This window comes from Bombus pyrosoma, linkage group LG15 (genome assembly GCF_014825855.1).
Source record: "Bombus pyrosoma isolate SC7728 linkage group LG15, ASM1482585v1, whole genome shotgun sequence".
NCBI classification, from domain to species: Eukaryota; Metazoa; Arthropoda; class Insecta; order Hymenoptera; family Apidae; genus Bombus; species Bombus pyrosoma.
Window position 1 is genome coordinate 10,945,918 of NC_057784.1, and position 24,907 is coordinate 10,970,824.

Sequence of the window (24,907 nt, forward strand, 5' to 3'; positions counted from 1 at the left end):
GGACGAAAAAGGGACGAAACGCAGGATTTTATAAACTAATATTCTGTTCCGAGGTAATCAGTTTTCGACTCTTAAAAGCCTGTGTTCTATCATCCTTCTGATAATTATAATTATTTGATAATCTTAAGCGGTCTTTTAATTTCGTAGAAATTCTATTGCACGCAAAAGTCCACAAATTAATCGTCCCGATAAACTCGTAATAACGTAGTCTTGTCAAGACGCTAAATTTTCTATTCGATATACTAATTTTCCACATAAATTGCTAGATAATAAACAAGCTTATAAGCAAGCAACTATGTATGTATTTCAGTTCTTTCATCTTGGTGCTTCAAAGAGCAAGGGCAGACCTTCCCTCCCCCTCCAACCCTTTGGATACTTGTAAAGAAGATTACCTTCACCATGGTAGAAAGCGAGGAGTAGAAAAGCGTTGGCCAACCAAGCGGATAATTCTATCATGGTTCACCGTAAACGAGTACCGGAAGCTGTCCCCAAGACGTTTCGTAGCGTCGCGTCGACGCGATGGCGCGCTGTCTGTCGAGTGGTGAGTTCCTTCTAGTTTACGTTAGACGAATTTCTATACAGGATATACTATTTTGCTTTATTTTCTATTTATATTCTTTGCTTGTAAAATTTGTTTGAAAATTGTAAGAGAAACAAACACTGTACTCGCAGGTCTGAGTTAACGCGTCCACCGCGCCATCGAATACCAACTTTCGAACATAACGAAGCTTCCGCCTCTCCGCGGTGGCCTCTTCGAATTTCCCCTATTTGCGAAACCGATATTTCCGTCGCTTTCCACGAACACATTCCACACAACGTTTCGCTCTCGTATAACGTAATAATTATCACCTATTACTAACGTAATAATTATACCTATCATCTTATTATCGATTGAAAATTTCAGATAAATGTTACGCGATGAATAATTTGTGTATAATTAATCTTCTGTACTATGATTAACCGTGAGGCGATGATAATTGACTTCTGATATTACACACATGTACGCGTCAAATCTTTTCAGAAATATTTTATGAAAATTCGTCTTCACGTAATTCAGGAATCTTATAATTTTGCGTTTTGAAAATTTTACTTCACTTCGAATTAATTGGTATGATAATCGTCGGTGTGGTACACGAAAAACTTCCATAAATATTATATTTGGAATTTTTCATTCGTTGTTATAATTAGAATCGGTGAAACGAGTTGGAAGCTAACGTTCGAGTCACCCCTTGACGAAGTTTAACGCGCGCGTGGATGCGCGATACCCTGTAACCGAGCGAGTCTTCTTTCCTCGAGTGGCTCGGCTTTCGATCCGGGATGCTCGCTTCTTATCACGTTTCAACGGCTACGATAACTTTCTTGCTGAAACTCATTGCCAAAGTTTCGAGCAACCTTTCAGACGCATCTCCGTGTAAAATTAACCTGACGTGCGATCGCGGGGTTCGAACATTGGCAACAAAGTTGCATTCCAATTCCCAACACCGTTCTACCGCGATGATAACAATATATTTTATAATATTACATTATATTATATTATATTATATTGTATCATAGGTAGGTATCGTAGATAGGTATAACAGATAAAAATCTTTTATTCTTGCGTAAGAAAAATTTGCTCGTGACATTTCTACTTTAATTTCTTATTCGACGATTATTAAAAAATCTACTTTTATAAAACGTAAATTATAACAAGCAGAATTTTCATTTCGACTTTTGCGTCTCGATGAAAGAAATATTCGTAATTTTTAAATTTCGTTTATTACTCGATTGTTGGGAATTGCAATTAATTAGAAATGCTTAACAAGATGAATTTCATTTTTAACTGTTCCTGAACTTTTTCCAACATTTCTCTTACGATCCGTTGTTTTTCCATTTCAGTCATTAACGAAAAAGCTGAAAGTTTTCAAATTGCAAATTACGATCAATTTCGAAAAACGTTGAAATCTGTTGAAGATCTGTTGGATCTCCTTTTCCCTGAATTTTCTATTCTTCGATTCGTGATCAGCGACCAAATTTCTTTCAAAAACACCAGTTTTTACTTCTGACAAAAGAATTTCGTGTGCGTTAATATCGTTCCTAAATTGATTCAGAGCAAAATTATACAAACACTTTGAGATCTCGCCGAGAATTGGATGAAACGAAATAAAGATCAGAAAGAGACGTTCTCGCGTTTAAAGTACATCGAGACCCCCGCCCAACGACAGGTTCAAAGAGAGCTTTTTCGTAAAACGTTCGGTAGGTTAAGCGGTAGCAGTGGCAGCAAAGAGAAATAACAATTTCTGGCCGTATAAGTCTATCAGAGGGAGGAAAGGAAACGAGGGACGAGATGCGTTGGTTGTTTCATCGGTGGAAGCGAAGGAGCATAGTTTGTTCCTCTCAGAAAGAGAGACACATTTGGTTATTAAACGTCTGGAACCGTTGTTGCAAACGTTTCCAAGCGTTTCCAAGCGTTTCCAAACGTCGGCAACGACAAACAAAGCATCGTTTCAAGCATGCACACAGTCACTGCGATTTACCTTTCGGAGTGATTCGGTTGCTTTTTCCGTTGCTTTTTCCGTTGCTTTTTCCGTGCTTCCGTTCTAAATTTTCCGGATCCTCCTACGAAATTTTTGCCGTCAAAACCGAAAGATCCTTTTACGTCTCTCTGTTTCTAAGATTCCTTCGATTCCCGAATCGAACCATTGTACTTGGATTTTCAAAGTGTATTTATTCCATTATGACGCAAGATGATTATAGATCGTAGATTATATAGATTATATATTATACTGATTGTTATATTGATTGAAGAGAACTTAAATACATTAGATTCGATAACTATCGGTACGAGCCAAACGTTTTCAATTTTAATTTTAATTTCGTAAGGATATTAGGCATTTTACTTTTCATTTCCTACGTTGCATGGTAATATAATGCAAGACAAACGGTGAAATTTCGGAATTTCCGTTGATCCAAGAAAGCTTTACGACGTATATACGTTTAACAAATCAATTCGATAAATGATACAGTTTTTCACGCTTTGTTTTAGTCCACGCGTAATATAATTCTCGATGCTTAACGCGCAATTCAATTTAAGGGATCTCTCCGTTGACCGAAAATATTAATTACGTTTAATCCACTTTTATTCGTATCGTGGCAGGTGAGAACTATTTTTACTCACCTGGTTCGTAAGTTGTGAAATTTTTCTTTAGCGAATTCTACGGAAACTCGAGTAACTTTAAACCAACCGTATTATCACCGAAACTTGTACAAGTACTATTGGATTAGCAATCTAGCTTCGTGTACATAAGTTATTGATACAAACGAATTGTGAACTGGTATATAAGGTTATCGGTGATCCGCATCAGCTTCGATCAGGCTCCTGTATTTTACGAGCAGGTACTACGTATACTTTCGATATTTTATACATACCTGCGTCCTATGTATATTCTTTATATATCGTGTTGTTACCGCGTAAACATCTGCAGCGTAATAACGGATAAAAAGATTATTCCAATCTTTACAGGAATCGGACGATTCTCGCAGTTTTTACATTATCGCAAAGATGGGATTCGATCGATTAGAGAGAAGAATCTCATGGCAGATGGCTTGGAATATGAAAATCCGAGTAAGTTCGAAGAGAAGCAGTGGGCCACGTCGCAACGATGCTTACGGGACTTATTAATTAGGAGTTTTAATTAACCGGTATCTGGTAATTGAACGTAATTAGCTGCTGACATGCAGCCAAGCTCAGCAGAAACGCTATTATAAATAGTTGCTGGTATTCCCTGTGAAATTCACTGTACGAAAGCGATAGCGAACCTCGTTCCGATAAATTGACATTTTTTCCAAAAAATTCACCTACCACCGAATAACGAGGAAATAGGCAATACGTATCTAGAAATTAGATATAGATAAATGAAATATTTCATCGTTACGAAATATCCCAGACTACGATTTTTTAACTTTTATTATTATTATTAACTATTAAAAATTAGAGCCTCGAAAGGAAACAAAATTTTTTCCCTCGTAGCTTTTGTTGTATAATTTCGAAAACGAAGCTGGAAATATCGTATAAAAAAAGATTTCACACGCAATCACGAATGAAATTACAGTTATCCGATTGTTCTATGCTTTTTTATAACGCAACTCGGTAGAATTTTTTCATTTGCATTTTGATTCGTCACCGGATAAAGCTATTCGCAGGTAGTGGCAGTCACGCCAGCGATAAGCGTTTCACAGCAAAATATCTACGATTAATTGATTTTACTTTTCTCTTTCTCTCTCTTTTTTAAATAATTTCTTTGAAAGTATCAGCGATCGACGAAACTAAGCTCGATGATGGTCCGGATTCCTAAGTAGAGTCCCTTTTTTTCTCTCAGGCTGGAATACGGGAGAATCGATAGCTGTTTCATCGGTTCGCAATTTTTTCTTGGGCACAGCCATTGTTTCAGACGATGATCGAACCAGTCCGACCGCGTACTCTCGAAAGATTACGAGTCGACGGAAGATGATTGCGCTAATCAAAGAAAATTTCGCGGAGAATGCGCGATCGTGACGAGAACACGGCTGGATGTACTTGCTTGGAATTCGATCCCAACTTCCTGCATCATACTCGAGCGTTATAATATTTTTTGCTTTAAATTCGCTTTGATTAAAAACGGTCCAAGATTTGTTGTTTTAAAGCTTGTCCTATGGAATCGATAAAAGAATATTTCGAATGGGAAAACGATCAAGGTGGATGGTTGAAAGGCGCGACATCGAAAAACATGAAATTAAAAAATGTTAAATTGGCGCGTAACGACTAATACGTATTTCGTAGTTACAGAATCGATCTTCGATTGTCAAGCTGACCCGTAAGAAACGTTAAAATACTTGCGAACGTAATTTTAACAGTTTCTCGCCGATGGGAGGATCAAGACGCGGCAACGGCATTTCCATTGCGTCCTATTGAAATAAAAATTCACCTGCCAATTCATCTGCCAGGTTTCACATCAAAAAGAACGATCCAAATAGCCACGATAGGTGAATAACCCGAATGTTGGCAGAGCTTGGCCCGGTGTCATCTCTACCGCATTCCAAGATGGTGTACCACGGCTATTTAAATCTCAACAGTCGCCTCGATTGTTGCTGCTCGATTATTTGTTCTTCTTTTATTAATTAAAATCTTCGCGTTAGCGAATGACGTAGATGCCAAAAAATGTCACTTCTGTGACTCGCGTGATTCGCCATTTCGATTATTCGGAAATGTTATTTCCATTTTACCAGCGACCAGATAAAACGAAACCCGAACCAACGCCACAAACAACCAGAAAGCAAACCATCGGTACGTGTCAATATAATAGAAAAGTATAATAGAAATGTATTTTCAAACGTGACGCACGGGGAACATTTTAATTTCGGAACATTCGGGACAAAGCGTGGCTTATAAATATTTGCGGACGAGAGAATAGCGACCGAGCGTGTAAAAGGGATTGCAAAGGGTCAGCGACTTATTCTAAGAGATCGTTTAGCCGGTATCTGTTCGGCCTCTCGCGTGTTTCACGAACAGACTTGCGAACCGGGTTGCCGGAAGGGTCCCTTTTAAGCGAGTAGAGGTTTCCTTAGTCTCGCCATATAATCACGTGTACGATTAACATGATATCGCTATACAGACGATAAAGGCAGTTACAGTTAATCCCGCTTGCGAGTGACCAGGTTGTCGATACGATCTGCCGGTTTCTTTAATTATTCGTTCGTCGTTTTTACCTCCTAGTTTTAATCTTGGTCTTAGGTCTTAGGAGTGACAGGTTGCGCCTCACAGTTGGCAGACGGTACGTTCATATCGTTTCGTCCCTTTTTTCTTTTTTTATACAGCTGCCTTTTCCATCGTACTATTCTGTTCAAGGCAAGTGCACGTATACGCCTAAGGCGTAAGTAATCAATTTTCTACAATGGAATTTAGTCGTCCTGCGATCTTTTCAAATTGCTACGCGTTCAATTACGATTTTGAAAATATTGCGAGTGTTCGGTGCGTTTTCTTTTTTCCTTTTTTTGCACCATAGCGATACATTTGCGCGTAAATTTAGACCCTCCATCAACCTGCAATCCTGCCCCGTGGAAGAACGTTATTTTAGCGCGACATTTGCCATTTCGTCGGCGAAGCATATCGTCCGATAGTGATAGTCGATGGCTCTTTCGGAACGTGCTACTTTCTAAAGCTTCTTGCTCGTTCGACGAAACACGATTGCTCGTATTGTGACGAGGCAAGGTCAGCCTTGCTGACCCAATGGTTGGCTACCCACCATTGATAGGGTTCTTTGTCAGCGAACAAGTGGACACCCCGTACTAGACGGAGACTCGTGCCAACGTTTGACGAAATGCTGCGCGAAATCTACGTGCTTAACTAAGTTATTAGCGGCGTCTACGAGGCTGAAAAATATCTTTGGAGAATATAAAAGAGAAACGAAGGGAAATTATACGTAGAGCACGGAACTATAAATAGCATCGGATTAAAAACGGCAAAACCAGAAAAAATAAAACCAAGCGCGAACGTATCGTATCGATTAAAAATTTCGATAAAAGTTTGAGGCAACGTTCTTTCAAAATCTTCGGACGCGAAAAACACAAGTATTCTTTGGCTCGACTAAAATATCCAAAATATACGGTGTTTCAACGTTTTCTATCCTTTTTCCTCTTTTTTCCTCCGTTTCCTTTTTTCTTTCCCTTTCAGACTGTTCTTAGAACTTTAACCTTGATCTATAATAGATAGCTGAATATCAAAGAGACAAATTTTCTTCGCGTCGTCCAAACTACATACACGTATACGCGTGTACGTAAACGTATGTTACGTAAATGATGGAAAAGGACACGTTTCGCTCGTTATCCCAGGTTGTGTTTATCCGCGGCGGCCGATCTGTCCCGCCGTCGATAAAACCCCTTAACAGTGGCGGCCGATGGCAGTCCGACGCCGGCCGTCGTTGCGAACGGATATGTCGAGGCTCGTCACACTTCCGCTTCATCGGGACCGCGTACACGATTCCAAGAATCTCGAGGATCTTGTCGCGAATCGATCGGTCATCGCTCGACTATTTCCTGTTCTATTACGAACCGATGATACTTGATTTAACGGTCGATGAAATCCCAAAGGTGAAAACAAGTTTGCGTCTCTTTTTCTTTTTTCCCGTGTTCCTTTCGGTACAGGGAATCGCGTCTATCGTCTATCTATTCTTTGATTAAAGAGAATCTAAAGAGAACCTATTACGAATATTAGAAATTATCGAAGAATTTAAAGTGCCGGTTTAAATAGAAAACAGTGTCTATTAGAATGTCGTACAAAGTATGTATCAAGCGCAACGTTGCAAACGATTCTTCGAGGATTTAAAGAGTGAATTTCTGTGAATTACTGGCAAGTTGTTTCAAGTGCAATCGTTTATAGGTATATAAAATAATAAATTTTAAACAAACGTTAATCCATATCTTCTTCGATAGGAAATAGGATCTATTAAATGCAACATTCCCAAGTCACCGAAAAGTTTTAACCAAAGCTTAAGTTGCTACTAAATTTGGAAAGAATTTTACATGGTGAAAAATAATATATTGCGTACCTACGCATCTTAATTAACGGGAAAAACATCGATGCTGAAACGATAAACGACGTATGTACATGTGCGTGTATGTATGTATGTATATATGTATGTATGTATGTATATATATACATATATACATACATACATATATACATACATATATACATATATATATACATATATATATATACATATATATATATATATATATATATATATATATATATATATATCGTGGAATTGTCGACAGGGTGAAAATAAAAACGGGATGTCGACGAATGTTGCGGTTTACATTTAGATGGAAACGAACGTCCGAGTAAATGGGAGCGAGTGTTTTTATTTTCGTTTTCGTTGTTGTCGCATCGTACCGTCGCGATTTTCCATCGTTGAAACTGGATCTGTCGAACGTTCGATAGATTCGGTCTATCGAATTTATCATACCGGATGACGGAATCCGCTACACAGTGACGTTTCCGTCCATGGAAATCGTTCGAGATAAACGTTGATCGCGTCGTTTATCCAATTACTGCGAATCAGTTAATTGTATTTTCTTTGTGAAATGTATTTACGTTTCGTTTTCCGATAAAGTACGGGACGTATCTTATCTTTTCGTAACCAAGCATTAAGAAACGCAAACGTGGTCCCATTAATAACAATCGCGACAGTGTGTGTGCAAGTATTCAACGACAAGGAAGAGAATCAGAGAAGCGTAATTCATCTCCGACCGTTTTTGACGCATTGTATCGGAGTTCTCATGAAACTATCAACCAAGCGTGTACCTTTGGAAAGGAACATTCTAGTGACCGCGCTCTAGAATTTTGTTCACTGCTCTAGAACGGAAAGATTTTCCGAAAATTATAGAAAGTTATAATTAGATATGAGAAGAAAAAATCTTTACCGTTCAAAGATTCTCTTATCGAAATATTTTGAAATTCGCAGGGCTTTCGATCAATAAATCAAATTCAACTGAAATGAAGATTTGAAAAATTACAAATATTTAAAAAGATATGCCAAAGGAAAATTCCACCGATCTTGCGTTCAGTGATAATCAAAATTCCCGATAGATCAAATCGAAAGAGATTCCACTAATTGTATCGAAATTTTTGCCGATTGGACCGAAATTGAAAATACTTGAAAACAAAGATTGAAAAAGAAAGATTGACGAGTGATTAAAAAAAAAACAGGAAAAAATGGCTAAATTGTCCAATCTTACAACCATAACTAATAAAATACACAGATGGAAGGAAAATTTCTGCAAATGTCGTTAACCAGAAAAATTCTTCCATAAACGTTAAAAATAATTCATCCATTAGGACACTTGTGCGTGACCGGACGATGAGAAGCGTTTCACCTGTGATCATGATCCTCGAGGTTGCTTCGTCGTCGAGTGGGATACTCGTGAATCGCGAAAGACAAACGGTATCAAGCGAGAATCAGGTACTTGAACGGTCGTTTTCACCGATAGAGAAGAAGTGGTGATATTAGCCTGGCTGGATTCACCGGCTAATTAGCGGTGTAATTTCGATTTTTCGTCGAGTCGACGAGAATCGCCAGGGAAACTACGAGTCTCATCGAGGTTCTTGCAGTTTCCGGTGAGTTGGAATTTTTGTTGGGCCTCGCTAATGAGTTTTTAAGTACGCAAACCGAGTTGGCGGAATTTAATTCATCTCCTTCCCTCCCTGTGCTCGTTCTTTTCGTCGAAAGCGCGTTAGCTCTTCTAGTCTTTAGAACAACGTCGTTATATCCTGTTTTTCCGATCGGTGCACCAATAATTCATTTCATTTCATTTCATTCTTCGTCGCTTTACACATGTACATATATTTGGCAATTAGATTACGAAAATACGATCCGGTTAAAAATGATTTAAGAACCAAACGAATCGATAATGGCAATAAAGGAACGAGACGAAACGAAACGAAACAATAAAACGAACAAAATGTCGTTTAACGCACGAAGAAAAAGCGAGTGGGTCGTGTTAACTATCGTCGAGATTCTTCGTCAAGTAAATTGGTAATAAATTGGAACGATATCGTAATTCGTAAATAATTATTTAGCGTACGAATTCGTGCATTTCCACTCGTAACGAGCCATCGAAAAAGAGATAATTGGAGAAAGAGGAATACGTACGCGTTGCGTGGAATTGAAATTTCAAAATCGATCGACAATCGATCTCGGTCACCGCGACGTTTTCCTACTTTCCACGTTTAACATCGGCATGTATCTCGTTAAAATCCACGTTGTAACGTAAACAAGGGCTCGTTTCCAACGGACGTCGAATCCTTTATCGACGCTCTCTATTCTCTATTGTCTAAAATCTATAAAAATAACACGCCTGCGTTCGATTCACTGTGATTCGCTTTGCCAGCTTCTAGGCAAAAAGTGGAAGAACAGGGAAAGCAATGCTTTGAAATCTCGCGTGATCAACAGTCTTAACGTTCTCGTGGCCCGTAAGTTGTGGTCTGTAGAGTGAGACCCAGAGGGCTAGACAAACGAGAATCATAGACGCAAGAGTTTTAAAGTTGAGAGTTACACAGACTCGTATCGAGTCAAGAATCATAGAATCGAGTGCTATAAGCTTGAGAGCTATACGGTACACTGTACGCGGAGTTAGAAATTTACAAAGTTATCGAGTCTTACGCTTGTTAAATTGCTATCTAATAAAAAATAGAAAACTACAGTTGTCACGTTGATCTATTAACAAGTATATAGTTGGTTTATCATCGTTGCTAGCTTTCGTCCGATACGACGTAATCGAGGGTGTCGGAAGAAAAGTGCTACAATTCGCACAAATCCTCTAATTTGACAAATGCGTGGTTGAGGTCGATCTTTTACGGTATTCAAACTCGTTGATATATTTGCTCGGTACTCGTCGAGCATACGCAATAAAATACTCGACGGTTCTCCGTTCTTATTTCATTTCCGAAGGAAATAAGGAAAAGGAAACAAAATCGTACCAGCGGTTTTTCACCGAGAAAGAAATGTACTAGCGCCACTTTTACTTTCAACGTCTTCGTCATCGATCCGACACGAAAAAAAAGAAAAAGAAATAAATAAATCACGTTCGATTACAGTTTACTTTCTCAAAAGCAAACGAAAATACACTTGTAACTTGTAACGCGTTCCTGTTCTCCCCGGGGAGAGTTGCCAGGCTCTTTCCCCTCGAGGGCGACGAGCTTTAAAATTCCACCCGTCCAACAGAAAAGTATCGTTTCTACCAAATTCTCGCTCGGACCAACTCCTGACAAGCTCTTGCAACAGCGCTACTAACGTTGCAAAATCTACATAAACACGTGTTTTGATTGGAATTTCGAATACTTTTGCGAGCCAGTGTATACCGAGTAATATTTTTCTGGTAATAACTTGCGCCAATTATTTAGAAAGCGTCCAGCATCTTGCGTTTCGACGATTTTTTAACTTTTTGTTTTCTTATTTTGTTTTTATATTTTTAACAGTCGCAAGCATAACCGGCGCGACCGCCGCTTGGAGATGCGTTTACATCTTCATGCGAGTGACGAGCGGCGAAACAAACGACGACAAAGCGACAGACGATACGTTACATTTATACGAAACTCGCTGATATTACGCGGTCTTTGTTCGGCGCTTTGCCCATTCTATAGGCTGGACACCGATTGTCATAGGGCGAGGTCTCGAAGCTTCTGACATGCCGCGCACGCCGAAACCAGAAAGACGTTACTCGCTGGCAGGTTCGTATAACCAGGGTCGTAACAAGTATCCAAGCGACAAATAGATAGTAATGACGAATACGAATTATTTTCATATCGAATCTTTCACATAACGTTTCTGAGGTGCAACGTGGGCCGATTTTACGACGAGATAATCCTAAAGATTATAGAAATACGAACGTCTATGACGGACGAAATATGGAAGGAAGCAGAGCGGCATGATTTTGCTGCTCCATACTGCCCCCGCAAATGCCAATTTCGCCACTTGCCGCTCTCTCTCTCTCTCTCTCTCTCTACACACACACACACACACTCGCCCGTACGTACTCTACGAATCTAAATAATCACTCGCAACTACGTACACGAGTCTGCGAGAAACGTCTTCGGACATGTTACTCGAACGAAGATCTGTCCGTTCGCGACTGTCGTGATTTTACGTTGGTCGGATTTAAAAGGCTCGTTCAAAACTGATTCAGGCTATCAATGATAATCATTTTTTAAATATGCAATATTTATCATATTACGCGCAAAGTGATAAATGTAATGCGAAAGATCCGTGCAACACGCCCAAGCTCGCCCCCCAGTTTTCCTTTACACGCGTATACTAGGTACAGAGAAAAAATAAGAATCAGATCCGGGGTAGATTTTTAAATTCGGCTGCCATTCGCCGTGTCTACCGACAGTCTTTTGCCAATATCTCGAAAGCTAAGATCGAGCACTGACGACGTGATTCGCAAATCATCGAATTTTCTAAACAATTACCGAATTTTCTGTTCGCTGATAGTATCGGAAAAAAGAAGGAACGGAAATGCGAAAGGTCGTAGAAACTGGATTCGCATATTGGGTACGCATCCGTATTCTCTTGCTTCTTGTACCTGTCCCTTAACGGTGGTGGAAGACGATGCTGATCTCGTGGGATCGGTTAGGCCGCAGCACCGTGCTGCGTCGACAAGTTTGGAAAAGGCGAAAAGCCTGTCCGTAGAACGTAGGATGTAGAACAAGAGCGGTGCCACCGGTGGTTATTTTTGCGGCGATAAAGCCGGCGAACGCGTCGTTAGACGGGAAATGCGCTCGTTAGAACGGCTTCCTCTTGACTCTGGCTGGCTAGCTGGCCGGTATCCCTGCTGCGAGCGACAGCCAGGAGCGCCAATATTACGACGTGCATCAGACCCCGTCTAGTCTGCCAGATCCCCTTTCCGTACATTAACAAACAAACACACTGTCTTATATCGTACGGGATCGACTGTACTCGATCGAGCGATTCGCGTAGCAAAAATTTGCCTTTTCTCGCTTCCCATGATCGTTCGACGATGATTCGAGGATGATTCGAGGACGATCGCGGAGAATGTGGACAATTTATCCAGTCAGACATTTTCTACGCGGATTTACAGCTTGCAGCTTTAGACGTTATCAAAATAAAAATGTACGAATATGTAGCATGTAAAAATAGAAACGGTGAAACCGTTGCTATAACAACGATATACTCGACGTAGATGCAAGATAATTGTCCGAGCTTTCACCGGCAAATCACGCGCTCCATCAAATAGACGAACACGTAGCAGCATTCGCAGTAGTGATTTCGTGATATCGCGATGCGTTGAAGACGGGTCGTTTATGTCGATTAGGATTAGCGAACTGTTCGCTTCCGTTTGCACGCTGGGAAACTGACCTCTCTATAACCCCCAACTAAATAATCGATCCATCTTTCTTTGAAACTTTCCAGCATCTCGTCCCAAATATCGTCTAATCTTCCTATCTAATTCAAGATGCTCGGATCCGTTTAATATCCGTATGACGTTTGCAGTTGCGCAAACATTGATTTTCGCAAAACTGTTTCAACGATAGGATCGAAGCGGCTTCAATTCCACGCAAACAGGTTTTACAGATACTTTAATCGGACGCGATTCCTAATATCGGAGTATCTTTGTCGATGGAACATGGAATATGGTCTGGTGCGTTCGCCAGTCTTTAATTGATCGCAATCGATTGGGAACGTTCGAAATGTCGTTTCCGAGATCGTCACTCCGAGACTGTCGCTTCGAGACAGCTCGTTTCCAACTAATTTCGAAGCGAAGCAGTCTCGTCGATTCGAACGGCAAACAGGAGCGTCCGTGGAAGAGAGGACTAGGTTTTCGTGTCGAACATTTGAAGAGAGAAGAAGGAGGAGGAAAAAGGATATCGCGAATGCTATCGTTTCGCCACGCCGTTCATAAAAAGCAGTTTACACGCCATTTGGCTGCACTAAAATTCAATTCTCCAATCTTATCGACTCTTTCGCGAACCTTCGAGTTTGATACATTCTTCCTAAGTGTCTTTGTACATATTTCGAAAGTTGGAGAATCGCCTGAAAATACATTCAAGGTGTGCCGTAAAATCACATCGACGCAACGATCATCGCGAACCGGTCAAGAACCACTGACCACTCGCTGCAGTCTGCTCGATCACGTTCGCTCCGAGAGGCAATTACCTCATTGAACACCGCTTTTGGTCCACCCAGTCGGCCCAACGACTACGAAACGACGCGAATAAAACGCTAAAAAACAATCTTCGACAGCTTCCTTCGGAGATTGGAAATTCTTTGAATTTCCGGTTCTACATTCGCGATTCAGATTTTTGAACAAGTAAGAGAAAAAAGCCATAATAGATTTCGAAAAAGACCCCTCGGTTTATACGCTTGGAAGAAAGATGAAAAGATCCCAGTAAAATGACGATATCTCTCTGTCCTTTGCATTTTTGCTCGATAATTTCGTTCAACCCGAGTACTCGTATTCCCTAACTTCGCATCAAATCTCGCGTTTTACATAATTAAAGGGGGGGGTGGGAGGAAGAAGAGAAAGTACGATAAGAAATACTCTCGCTCGATTCAATGTTACACGATTCGCCAAATAAACGATCAAAGCCCCCGACGTGTATATACAGACGTGTATATACAGACGTGTATAATACAAGTAGTCACCTATTAACAAACGAGCCAGCAAATGGATCAACGTCTTGCCATCGTGGACTATCCATCGTTGCCATTCTATTTAGCTTAACTTGGCGCGGTTAATCTCGGCCTGGAGTATCGTGTGCACGGTGCACGCATAGTCGGTGCCATTTGACCATTATGGCTTTACCGCCACCGACGCGCGTCCCGACGGTTTGTTCGTTTTTCAGATTTCTTAGATTTTTCACAATCATGGAGCTTCGAGTCTCGCGATGGACCACAAACGAACAATACAGACCTCTTTACAAGATAATTTTCGATAGACCGCGAAAAGTCATCGACGAAACAACGATATAACCGATATTTTCCACTACGAATGGAGCGGAGAATTCAGAGACGACGAACAGATCGAGAAAGAGGGAAATAACGAAGAAGGAGAAACAGGGGGAACCAGACGACTATCGTCTATTGTTTTTGGCGACAATGGGATACGAAATGGGCAGAAGGAAGCTTCCGTTGCGCTTTCAGATCTCCATCGTTAAATTGGACGGCATTGTACGCCACAGAAATCAAACGACAATGAACTTTTACGTTGAACGTTTGCGAACCCATAGCTTTTCGCTCTCTCTCTCTCTCTCTCTCTCTCTGTTTCGCTCTCTCTTTGGCTTTCGCGTTTCGAACGAATAGCATATTTCGTAGCTCGGTCTCGTTCTATCTGCTTTCCAACTTGCTTTCCAACCATCTTCCGTTCGATTTCATCGAGCCTAAATTGCAGCAAACGTAACGATTAAAAATCGTGTTTCTCGAGACAGGCCGTCTCTTCGATCACAATGAAGCTAAAATAAACGCTCGGTTAAACGATTAACGCAAACAGCATGGATAGCAAACAAATAATTTCATACGTGCCAGCTTTTAACGAGCAAATAACCTCGTGCTAACGAGCCATCGCGATAGCGGCGCGCGTTTAAACACGTCGTCGATGTGAGAACCATGCGATATGTAACTCCTTTACACGGAACTCTACGCGAAATGTCTCGTCTTTATCTATCTTTCGATATTTGATCGATGGTCGTTTCGCGTAAAATACAAGTAACAATTACACGTTCAGTTTTTAAAGCGCGCTCATACATCCTACGTTTATAGCTCTATATATATAGCGCATATTATGTTATATACATTTAAATTTCGGTAATCTAAGATAAATCGTTATAGTCACCTGACTCATCGATCGTCTTGCGACCGCGTTTACGATACCGTCGATACCTCATCGGGCGACGTTCAATAAGGTACGAGTTTGTCGAAGGAACTTTGCTCGAAGAGTTACAGAGAGAGATATAATCTCAGAGAATAATTTATCGTCGATCCTTTCACCAATTTGTTTCTTTCTGACAGCGAATCGGACAGTCTTTGTATCGGAAATACAACGTCGAACGAGTGTAGTAGGCTGGAACGGAAGCGGCAAAAACTTCCGATTCTCTTTGCACGAATCGACGACGATCAAGAAAATTGGAAATCGAACGAATTTCTTTGATCCTCGAAGCCTGACACGCCAAGCAACTCCTTCTCACCGATCCATTAATTCCCCGATCCAAGTATGTTTTACGAGTTTGTTCATCTTTTTCCATCGAACGGCGACGATTTAAAGGTAAGGTACGCGACACATGACAATACTCGGCTCGCGATGCTGCGTACGACGGATGCGTAGTAATCTTAAAATTGGATTTCACGTTGAAACCGTGATCAGACGTTAAGCGAAACGATTATAATCTTACGATTGTAATCTTAAGTTGCACGTTCGTTTTCACGTGGATCGTTCTGTACGTGATCTCGCGGCACGTGACGCGGCAAATGGCAAATGAAAATCTCCATCTCGCGATCGATAACGTTCGTCCTTTGCTTTATACCGTATACTTCATCGCGATATTCTGATCGTTCGTGAATTAACATTGGCCGAAGAGCGGCGAATTTATCGCCACCAGGCTCATCGAACGAATCTGAATCGCCCTTGATAAAGACTGGATTAACCTACTTTTTCCGATCATCCGTAGCTGAATTACGGTTATCGATTCGTCATAGTCGTTACTTCCTGTCTTTCATGTCCTTTCGCAAATCGACCATGTTTATCCCATTTCTATGTAAATAATAATAATAATAATAATAATAATATCGAACGATATTAGCACGATATTCTAATTTGAATCTTTAACATACATATATAAAAATAAAATACAGACTGACTTTTTAAATCCCTGCGTACGTTTCCTTACGAATTTTAGTATTTTGCAAAATATTTGATTCGAGCAAGTCGATAGAATCGCTCCTTTTGCTCTTGCACAAAGTATTAACCCTTACCGTTCTACCTGAACCATCGACTACGAGTTAATAGTTCAATTTTTCGAGTTCGCCACTAGGCTAACTATTACGTATACCTTGTCACACGGTAAATTTGTATCTCGACAAAGCCACCGCCGCTTGATCGATGACCGGCACAAAACCAATTCGAGCACGAATATTATTTACAGTCGATTTAATGTATTTCTCCGCTTTCGTTGCTGGAAACATAAATATTTTGTGACAAGCACGAGCGACGAGAACGCCATAGGTTGGTAGCTCTTTAAGGCTAGTTTCTGATGAAACTCAGTTGCAAATCAAATGTAAATTCTCCGTTGTATTCCCTTTATCGGTCTAAGAATCCTCCCCCAAGAAGAGAGTTTGCACAGAAACGAATGGAACGAAATTTTTCTTGAAAAAAAAAACGAAATTTTGACCTGCTGGTTTCTAAAATTTTAGAAACGCAGAAGAAACGACTAGCAAGTCGCGGTCCTCCGATACTTTTTCTTTCTTTCGAGCATCACGTCCGTACAATTATCCACGTCCGACACCACATTAGCGTGTTTAGACGCAACACCACGCCGACGCGGTGCAGCCTCCTCTCCAGCAACACCGTGTAACGCAACACTGTAACGCAACACTGTAACGTAACGTAAGTGTGGCGGTACTCGACCACGGAACTTTCCAATGGCTTCGCGACACAAAGCGCTATACCTTTAAAGCGTAAGGCCGACATGCCTAATGTACCATCGATATCCCTACCGTTCTTTCGCCGAATATTCGGAAAATTGCATACGCGATTGCATATGCGTAGTGAGAATATCGAGGAGCAACAAAGAAAAGAATCCGTTTGGTTTCGAACCGAAATATTCATTCGGCCCTGAGCTGCGAAGTGCGAAAGGTTAAGCGTCATAGCGAAGCAAACACTATTAGAGATACGCGGTTATAACTCTTAATAGTTAGTCGTTAATCGTTAATCGTTGTTAATCGTTAATTGTTGTTGATCGTTAATCGTTATTTGTTGTTAATTGTTAATAGTTTAATAAACTTTATTGTTGAACATCAAGAGTATTTCTTGTGGACGCCTTCACCAACGATCACCTCATAAGTAACGTAATGCTCTCCTTCTCTTTCCCTTTCGCTTCCGCTTCCGCTTTCCAAGCTCGCGCAGAGAGGCTCCCGAATCGCGTTAAACGACTTCCTTTCACGAGCTTTCTCCACGTTTCTTCCTCTTTCTCCAGAAAATAGAATTCTTCAGAAAGCATCCACGTCTTTCCATATTTTTGTCGCTCTGCGTTCGTTTAAGAAACTCTTTCTTTTCGTCGAAGAAAGACTTTCAATTGTGATAACTTTCTATCGCGCAGTTGTTTCGCCTTTTTAATGCTGCATACGTAGATTTTTTTAATTATTAAAAGATAGAAATAAGCGTTTTTTAAGCTTGACGTATAATCTTTTGTATTGTACCTACCAATTGTTATTAATTTCCATTGCCGACCAATTTAATCATTTCTTTTCCACAGAAAATTATCAAATATATGAAAATAATCTCGTAGAACGAAGAGGTATTCTTTAATATCTTAAGGAAATAATATCATTAACATTAAAGAAATAAAAAGAATATCATTAACATATTATTTTTTATTGCTTATTATTCTGAGTCTCTTCTCATATGGATAAATCGCGTTCTTCGAACAGTTACCATCCCCACCGTTCGATACTTTATATACAAAAGGATATGAAAAGTTAGCGGAAGCCTTTTCCTCGAGTCCATGACGTTCGGCAAAACACATAAATATATTCCAACGAAACTCCATCTTGAACGTCAAATTAAAAATCTACGTAACACGCATTTACAACTTTGATCGTATCGAGCTACCCCACTCGGCTAACAAATTTATTCTACGAAGAAGAATATGCTTATTTGCTTTACCGGCCTGGCAACGAGAAATAGCTGTATAAATAAATTCATTTTAAAACTTGATTAGAAAGTTTTGATAATTGTGGAAATGTTGTACGGAAATGAGTTTTTAGATACGTGTTTCTTTCACTGTCTTGCTAGTTTGCGACGTTCTTGATTCACAAATCGTTTAAAAAAAAAAAACGTAATAGAATACAGAGCAATAGTTGACAAATTATCGTATTATAATAATATAAAGTTATATATTGAAATACATAATATAAAGTTATAACAACGATCAATATTTAATAATTCCAAATTAATAACTGTTAGTGTGATACTAATAAATTCCAATCGTTACTGTCATAAATGCAAATAAATGAAAGATTTTCGTTTAAGAGGACGTAGGAAATGGAAGGAAACATTTTTCGTAACAGATCGTTTCACCATGATTTCTCAACGATGTCGAGGAAGAGGTGAAATAAATCGTGTAAGAAATCGAGGGTTGCCATAATTCAAAACATCTCAATGGCACGAAAGCCAGCTTTATACGTAACCAGCTACATACGAATCAGCCAAGTAGAAGGCTCAGATATAGCGTTTAGTACGTGTGCGCATGTGTGTGTGTCCACGTTTTTCTTCTTTCTTGTTTTTGTTTCAAGCTCTAGCGGCTCTATTGATTTACCTGGCCAGTCGTGTTAAAAGATAAGCTTGCACGCGCGTTCCGTACTCTCGACGATTCGTTTACGAACCATCTGTGGCGAATGGGCCTTGTCTACTACAACGTCAATTGCACCCTGCCAAAAATACCCCGATATTAAACGAAGATCGTTTCAATGCAAGCTCTATAATAGGAAATACGAGGAATTAAATAAAATGAAAAATATTCAATTCCAACGAATCAATTCGATTCTAACTTCTCGAAAATATCTGTTACAACTGCCTTCTGTTTCTCATCGTAGCCTGTTATTTTATTTCATTTTATTTTATTAATATTCCTCGTCAAGTTAAACGCATCTGCTTTTCAAGACAGTATCTCGTTCGAAACGTTATAGTCAGTTTCTCATTTCCTTTAATCATAATTATATACCGCGTACATGATTATGCTCGTATACCGGTCACAATGATTAAAGAGATTTCTACCGTACAAAGATTAAACCGAACACAGATATTTAGAGAATTACTCGATGCTTGATCGTGGCAGAAAATTTCTATCGTGCGATCGGTAACGCGGCCATTCGTCGAAAGAGAATGCTAGTTAAAATTAAATCATACCGGTTAATCATCCCGTAATTACTCCCCTAATTATTCCCGTAATCATTCCCGTTAGTTGATCATTTTATGCATATTTCTTACTCCGTCTAAATTCCAATTACGATACTTAATAACGCGTTGTTCGAAATAATTAAAGAGTCGACTAACTATTATCCCACGTATAACGAATTATAGAGAATCGAAATATTAGCGAAGAATTATGAAAACAGTATAGTACAGCTACACGCGCATCACGAATATTTGAAATAAGCCAACGATCCCGTAATCCTTTACGCTCGAATAATCTAATAGAATTTTCGCAGAATAATGTTTGGTAAATGTTAACAAGTACGATATTTCATTTATCGTATACGCATATATATGTACACATATACATATATCCTTTTACAATAGATACAACACGAAATAAACCTGAGAGAATATTCGGTAAAAGTGGCCTGTCTCATATCGATAGTCTGTTGAAAGAAAAACAGTACAACTAATTTTTCCGTTGAATCTATTCGATTGAAACTTTACCCAAGAAAGGAGTTCATTTTCTCGTAATAAAATCCGAATATAGAGGTCGAACTGTCATTGTCGGTTGGAGCAGAAACGCGGTAATTTCGAGTTTGGAAGTTGCGTCTCTTCAATGGCAACCTGTTCCACTCTCCTTCTCTCCAGTAATTTCGTGTACTTTTTACGGCGAAGTAAAGGGCAAAGTTTTTCCTCTCTTTATTCTTCGTACAGTCCACGGTATACCCATGGCTTGCCTCGGAAGACGTACGCGAATTCGACGTCTGCTTTCGCTCTATCGGCGTTAGGAAGAAACCGTGCTTTAGCAACGAGGAAAATATCATAGATGGAAAGTTGAATCGAACAAAGGAGAAATCGATTCAAAAGTTAAATCGTGCAAACGTCGGATTCGTAAATTCCTTTTTGTTTTAATCGAAACTCGTTGCTCTGCGTCGCTCATTTTTCTCCAACGAGTAGAATTTTGTCTCGTTTCGTCGCCGTTACAGAGACGAGAAAGAGAGAGAGAGAGAGACAGAGAGACCAGCTTTTCATCCGAGTCTAGCTTGGCAATATCGAAGATGGATTTTTTCCTTTCATTCTCTATCCGATTCCTTAGGACACGTTCGAAACACCGAACGTCCTTTCTTCGTTTTCCCATTTCCGTTCCAAGCATGAAAACAGGGTGGAAGGTACAAGTAGAGAGATAGAGACAGAGAAAATGAGAGGAAGAGAAACGATCCGTTGACAGCTGTGCCAGATATTCTCTTTACTCTCTTACTTCCTCTCCGTTGTTTCGGAGAATTAAATATTTTAGTCTAGTGATTCGCGAGAGCCAAAGATTTCGTAATACATGATTTAGAAGAAATTGAACAACTATTACAGATATTACATTACAGATATTCGTGTTTGTTTCTTAGAAAAGCTAGATGCACATGAGCGTTTCCGTAATTCTTTTGATATCTACGATGACAAGAAAAAAATAAGAAAGAAAGATGTTGTATGTACATTCCTACATTTTCTACAATACCGTCAAGCTAAAAGGAAGAAGAGCCGGACAGCTAGGGCTAGATTTCACAAAGGAGAATCAAACTGTACACTCTCTTGAGTTTGCTGAACAAAATTCTCTAAAAACGATTCGATAGGAATTACGACAGTCTGTATTGGACAGTCTGTATCGGACGAAAACAAGCTTCCTTGTTGGAGGACAGCTTCGAAAGCTTCGCAGAAACCCAATAGGAACAGAATAAAGATAAAATCCTTTATGATACGACTTAAAAAGCTGCGAGATCGTGTTGTGCCACGCGGTCTCTCCCATATAGGGATGGAAAGACATCGTTGTCGTATCGATTATTATCGGTAGCTTTCTACGATGAAAATTCCATGATATCTTTTACCAACTGGGAAATTAGTTATTTTCCATGCTTCGTTCGTAAATGCAACAAAATTTTATAACATTTTGATTCGTATTACTTACTTCGTTATACCCATCAACCATCCGATAACGTCGTACTTTTATCACTTTCGAAATCTTTATCCGTAATAATTATATCGTCGCCAGTGTCACGTCGGAGACACAAGAAATCACTAAACCGATAGATCGCCGGTGATCTCCTCGCGTCGCAGTTCGAACGTTTCACGAATAAGGCGAAGAAATTGAACTTTGTATAAGATGATGGAAATTTTATTATGTAAATCCAACAGAGTGATGACGGATCAAAGTGTTACAAGAGAATAAGGTCTTGAGTGCTAATTTAGGAGGGCTTTTGTAGTGAGGTTTTAGTCCCTTTGGAGGGGTTATCGACGGATGTATATCAGAAGCGGCTATTCAACTACTGTTTTGTTATTATTTCGATAGCTGTGGCATGCAGGATGTTTCGTTTACTTGATTACTATTTCTGAGCGGGTGATCCTCTTGAGGGTGTGACACCAGAGTTGTCTAATTTTCTCTCTCGTTTTTAAATTATACGTATAGGACATAGGAGATAAGTTCGATGAAGAGATCGAATCGTTGCATTGGCGTTGGCTCTGTTCCCGCCAGGTGAAATTTTTACTTTGTCCACAGGGATCATGATCGATTTAATGAAATTCTTAAAAGTCTATGAACTGGCAGGAATTACACGTAGGATATCAGCCGGATATTTCACGGTTCTATGAATAATTCATTCGCAATTTGTCACGCGATTCAATTTACCTTGGACTAACGTCCTTTTCGATTTTTACAGCAATGCCGCTTCACCTTATTAATTAAGGGCTATCCATCTTCCCCATATAAAAAAATCTTTTTTATATTAAAAAAGCACTAATCCTTAAAAATGGAAAAGAGGAAAGAAAAGACTAAAAAGGAACAGAGGCTAAATATAAATCGATTATTTTCATTCTTTTATCCCACAGAATTCCTTCTTTTATCTCGAACCAACCAAATTTTTTCCTCTTAAACGAAGCTGTCTTAACAATATGATCCGGCTTCTTAAAGAAATAATATGCTTTTCAAGTTTCTCCTCCGTTTCGATTATCGGTATATCCTATTTAAATAGATGGAACCTTATTCGTTCACAAACGGGCAGGGCTAAATGCAAATCTTGCTATATATTTTTAAAGAATTCATCATTACTATCGCTTGCCACTCTACGAAGAGGAACTAATACTTTCTGTTTTTATATATAAATAATGAAATAGTTTGATGAAAAGAATAAAAAAAGAACCTTGACCAATACGGGAGCTAAATGCGAATCGATCGAAGAAATCCTTGTCTTGTTTCAAAAATGGACTTTCGGAAGAAAAGCCGAAAAGAAAAGCCGGATGAAATTCTTTGAACGTTCGACAAGACTGGCGAGTGGAAGAACGATATTTTTGCCACGGAAACGTTTCGAACGGGGCGATTATGTATTCCGATCGCGAGCCCCCTGTACATTTTCTTTCTCTTGTATCCCATAAAATTTCCGCTTGTGATTTAAGTCACATTCCCCGTTCTGTGTCGCTTCTTGTATCGCTTAAGACTTGCTCCGCTTGAGATTCAAATCAGCCTGAGCTCCGTTCCGGAAGCGAAGTAGACGCTTCGCCAGTCACCAGCAGCAAAAGGGAAGACAATAGGCATGCAATAGTCGAGCAGATTGAATCGAACGGAACAAGGATCAACCATTCAACCAGCTCCTCCTGCTTCTTCCTTTGTCTTTATAATTGATCTTTATCGTCGAATCGCAGGGAAGTTTTTAATCTCTATTAAAATTAGCTTTGTCTACTTTTATCACGGGAAAGTTAATATTTGCCGGACTATACAGATGCTTTTCATCGATATTATTTGTCTTAGTTCGATATTTTCCTTATACACTGCTTTCTATAACTTTTAGTTAAAAATAGGAGGAAGGAAGAGAGAGAGAGAGAGAGAGAGAGAGAGAGAGACGTCAAAGCCACGAATCAATACGTTTAATTAATCAAATATGCCACGAGAGACTAGAATAACGTTGGGCTTTGCCTTTACGTTAGCATTACATCAAAAACAATCGATAAGCTTCGTTTCATAAATTCGCTCGGAATACAAAACGAAATCAAATATCTAGAAATTAATTTAACGAAATCGAACGTAACTGAGACTGTGTTGCGATCACCAATGTCCCAATGATATCGACTCAACGTTACTAACGTAACGACTCGCTTAATTATTTCTATCTCAATAGCGGCAGCAAAAAATTCTAAAGAATTTAGAAATTGGAGAAAATCCCGGAACTATATTGTCAGTTGGGCGTTAATAATTTACAACACCGTTAATTATCTACGCAACTATCTTTTACCCGATCCCCGAGCTAAAATAATCGACGCTCGAGTTGTCAGCTTCTTTCACCCTGCGCTAAATCCACTTACGATACAATCTCTGTGCTAACATCGCGAAAAAAAACAGTGAGAGATGGAAGAAGAAGGAGACTTTGTTTTCTGGAAAAACAGCGCACGAGCGGAAAGAAAATCAGTCGCCGGCATCGTTCAACGATTAGTCTCGACTCGACTCGAGATCGACTCTCGAGCAGTTCACCTCCTTAAGAACCGGAAATCCACGGATCGCGTGACGTCGTCGCATGTATAGGTAACGCGTCGGACGAAACAGACAAAAGCAGCGAAGATAAAGGTAAAACCGTGAACCGGGTCGTTCTCGCGAAGGCGAGAAAAAAATCGACCTCTTCCGTAAAGGCTATTTCGCCGAGATAAGTACGGCAAAGTTTACCAGTTTCTTCGTTGGCTCAGGCTGGCTACCACCAGCCAATACCTCCACTTCAAAACGTCTTTCCACTTTCCCGGAAGTCTCTTTGTCATCGGCAGGAAAATTATTTTCTTTCGAGTTAGTTCAAAACGGTTTCACCGCTGATGCAGTGCTTTAGAAGATTCTATGCGGATCAGTTTTTACTTTCTTTCCTTTTCGGTGAAACGGATCTACCGCAGTGAGTTTTTAGGTTGTGAATCAAGTTGCTTGATCAATCGGATCGGTGAGGTCTTTGATGAATGGTTTTCATGAGAACGTTGGTCCTACGAGAGGATATATTCTAATCGTGTATAATCGGCGGAAAATGTTGATAGTCGTGTTATTTGTTCTGTTAATCGAAGAATATTAATTACGTGTCGCTGTTTCTTGATCGTAAATTTCAAAATCCAGCAACATCAATGATTGCAATTTTTATGCGATTAAAATTGCCCATAGATCTTACCAATCTTTCAACGATAATATATCTCTTCTGGTCAAAAATCTACTAAAATTCTTCGTTAAACTCTTTTC

At 39.7% G+C, this 24,907-nt stretch overlaps 1 protein-coding gene across 6 annotated transcripts in view; it reads left to right on the forward strand.

Annotated features, from left to right (window-relative positions):
- The first annotated feature begins 6,326 nt into the window (after positions 1-6,326).
- The window catches only part of LOC122575607 (octopamine receptor Oamb), a 111,854-nt gene continuing 93,273 nt past the window's right edge, over positions 6,327-24,907 (forward strand). The window contains exons 1-2 of one of the 6 annotated variants that reach the window (XM_043744762.1): positions 6,327-7,393; positions 8,484-9,136. Coding sequence is in view for 1 of the 6 variants with exons in the window: in XM_043744758.1 (XP_043600693.1) it covers positions 6,811-7,104 (294 nt within the window). In the remaining 5 variants the exon portion in view is untranslated. Of the gene's footprint in view, positions 7,394-8,483; positions 9,137-24,907 lie in introns of those variants that run through there. The other 5 variants (XM_043744759.1, XM_043744760.1, XR_006319480.1 and 2 more) reach the window with 5 other exon arrangements.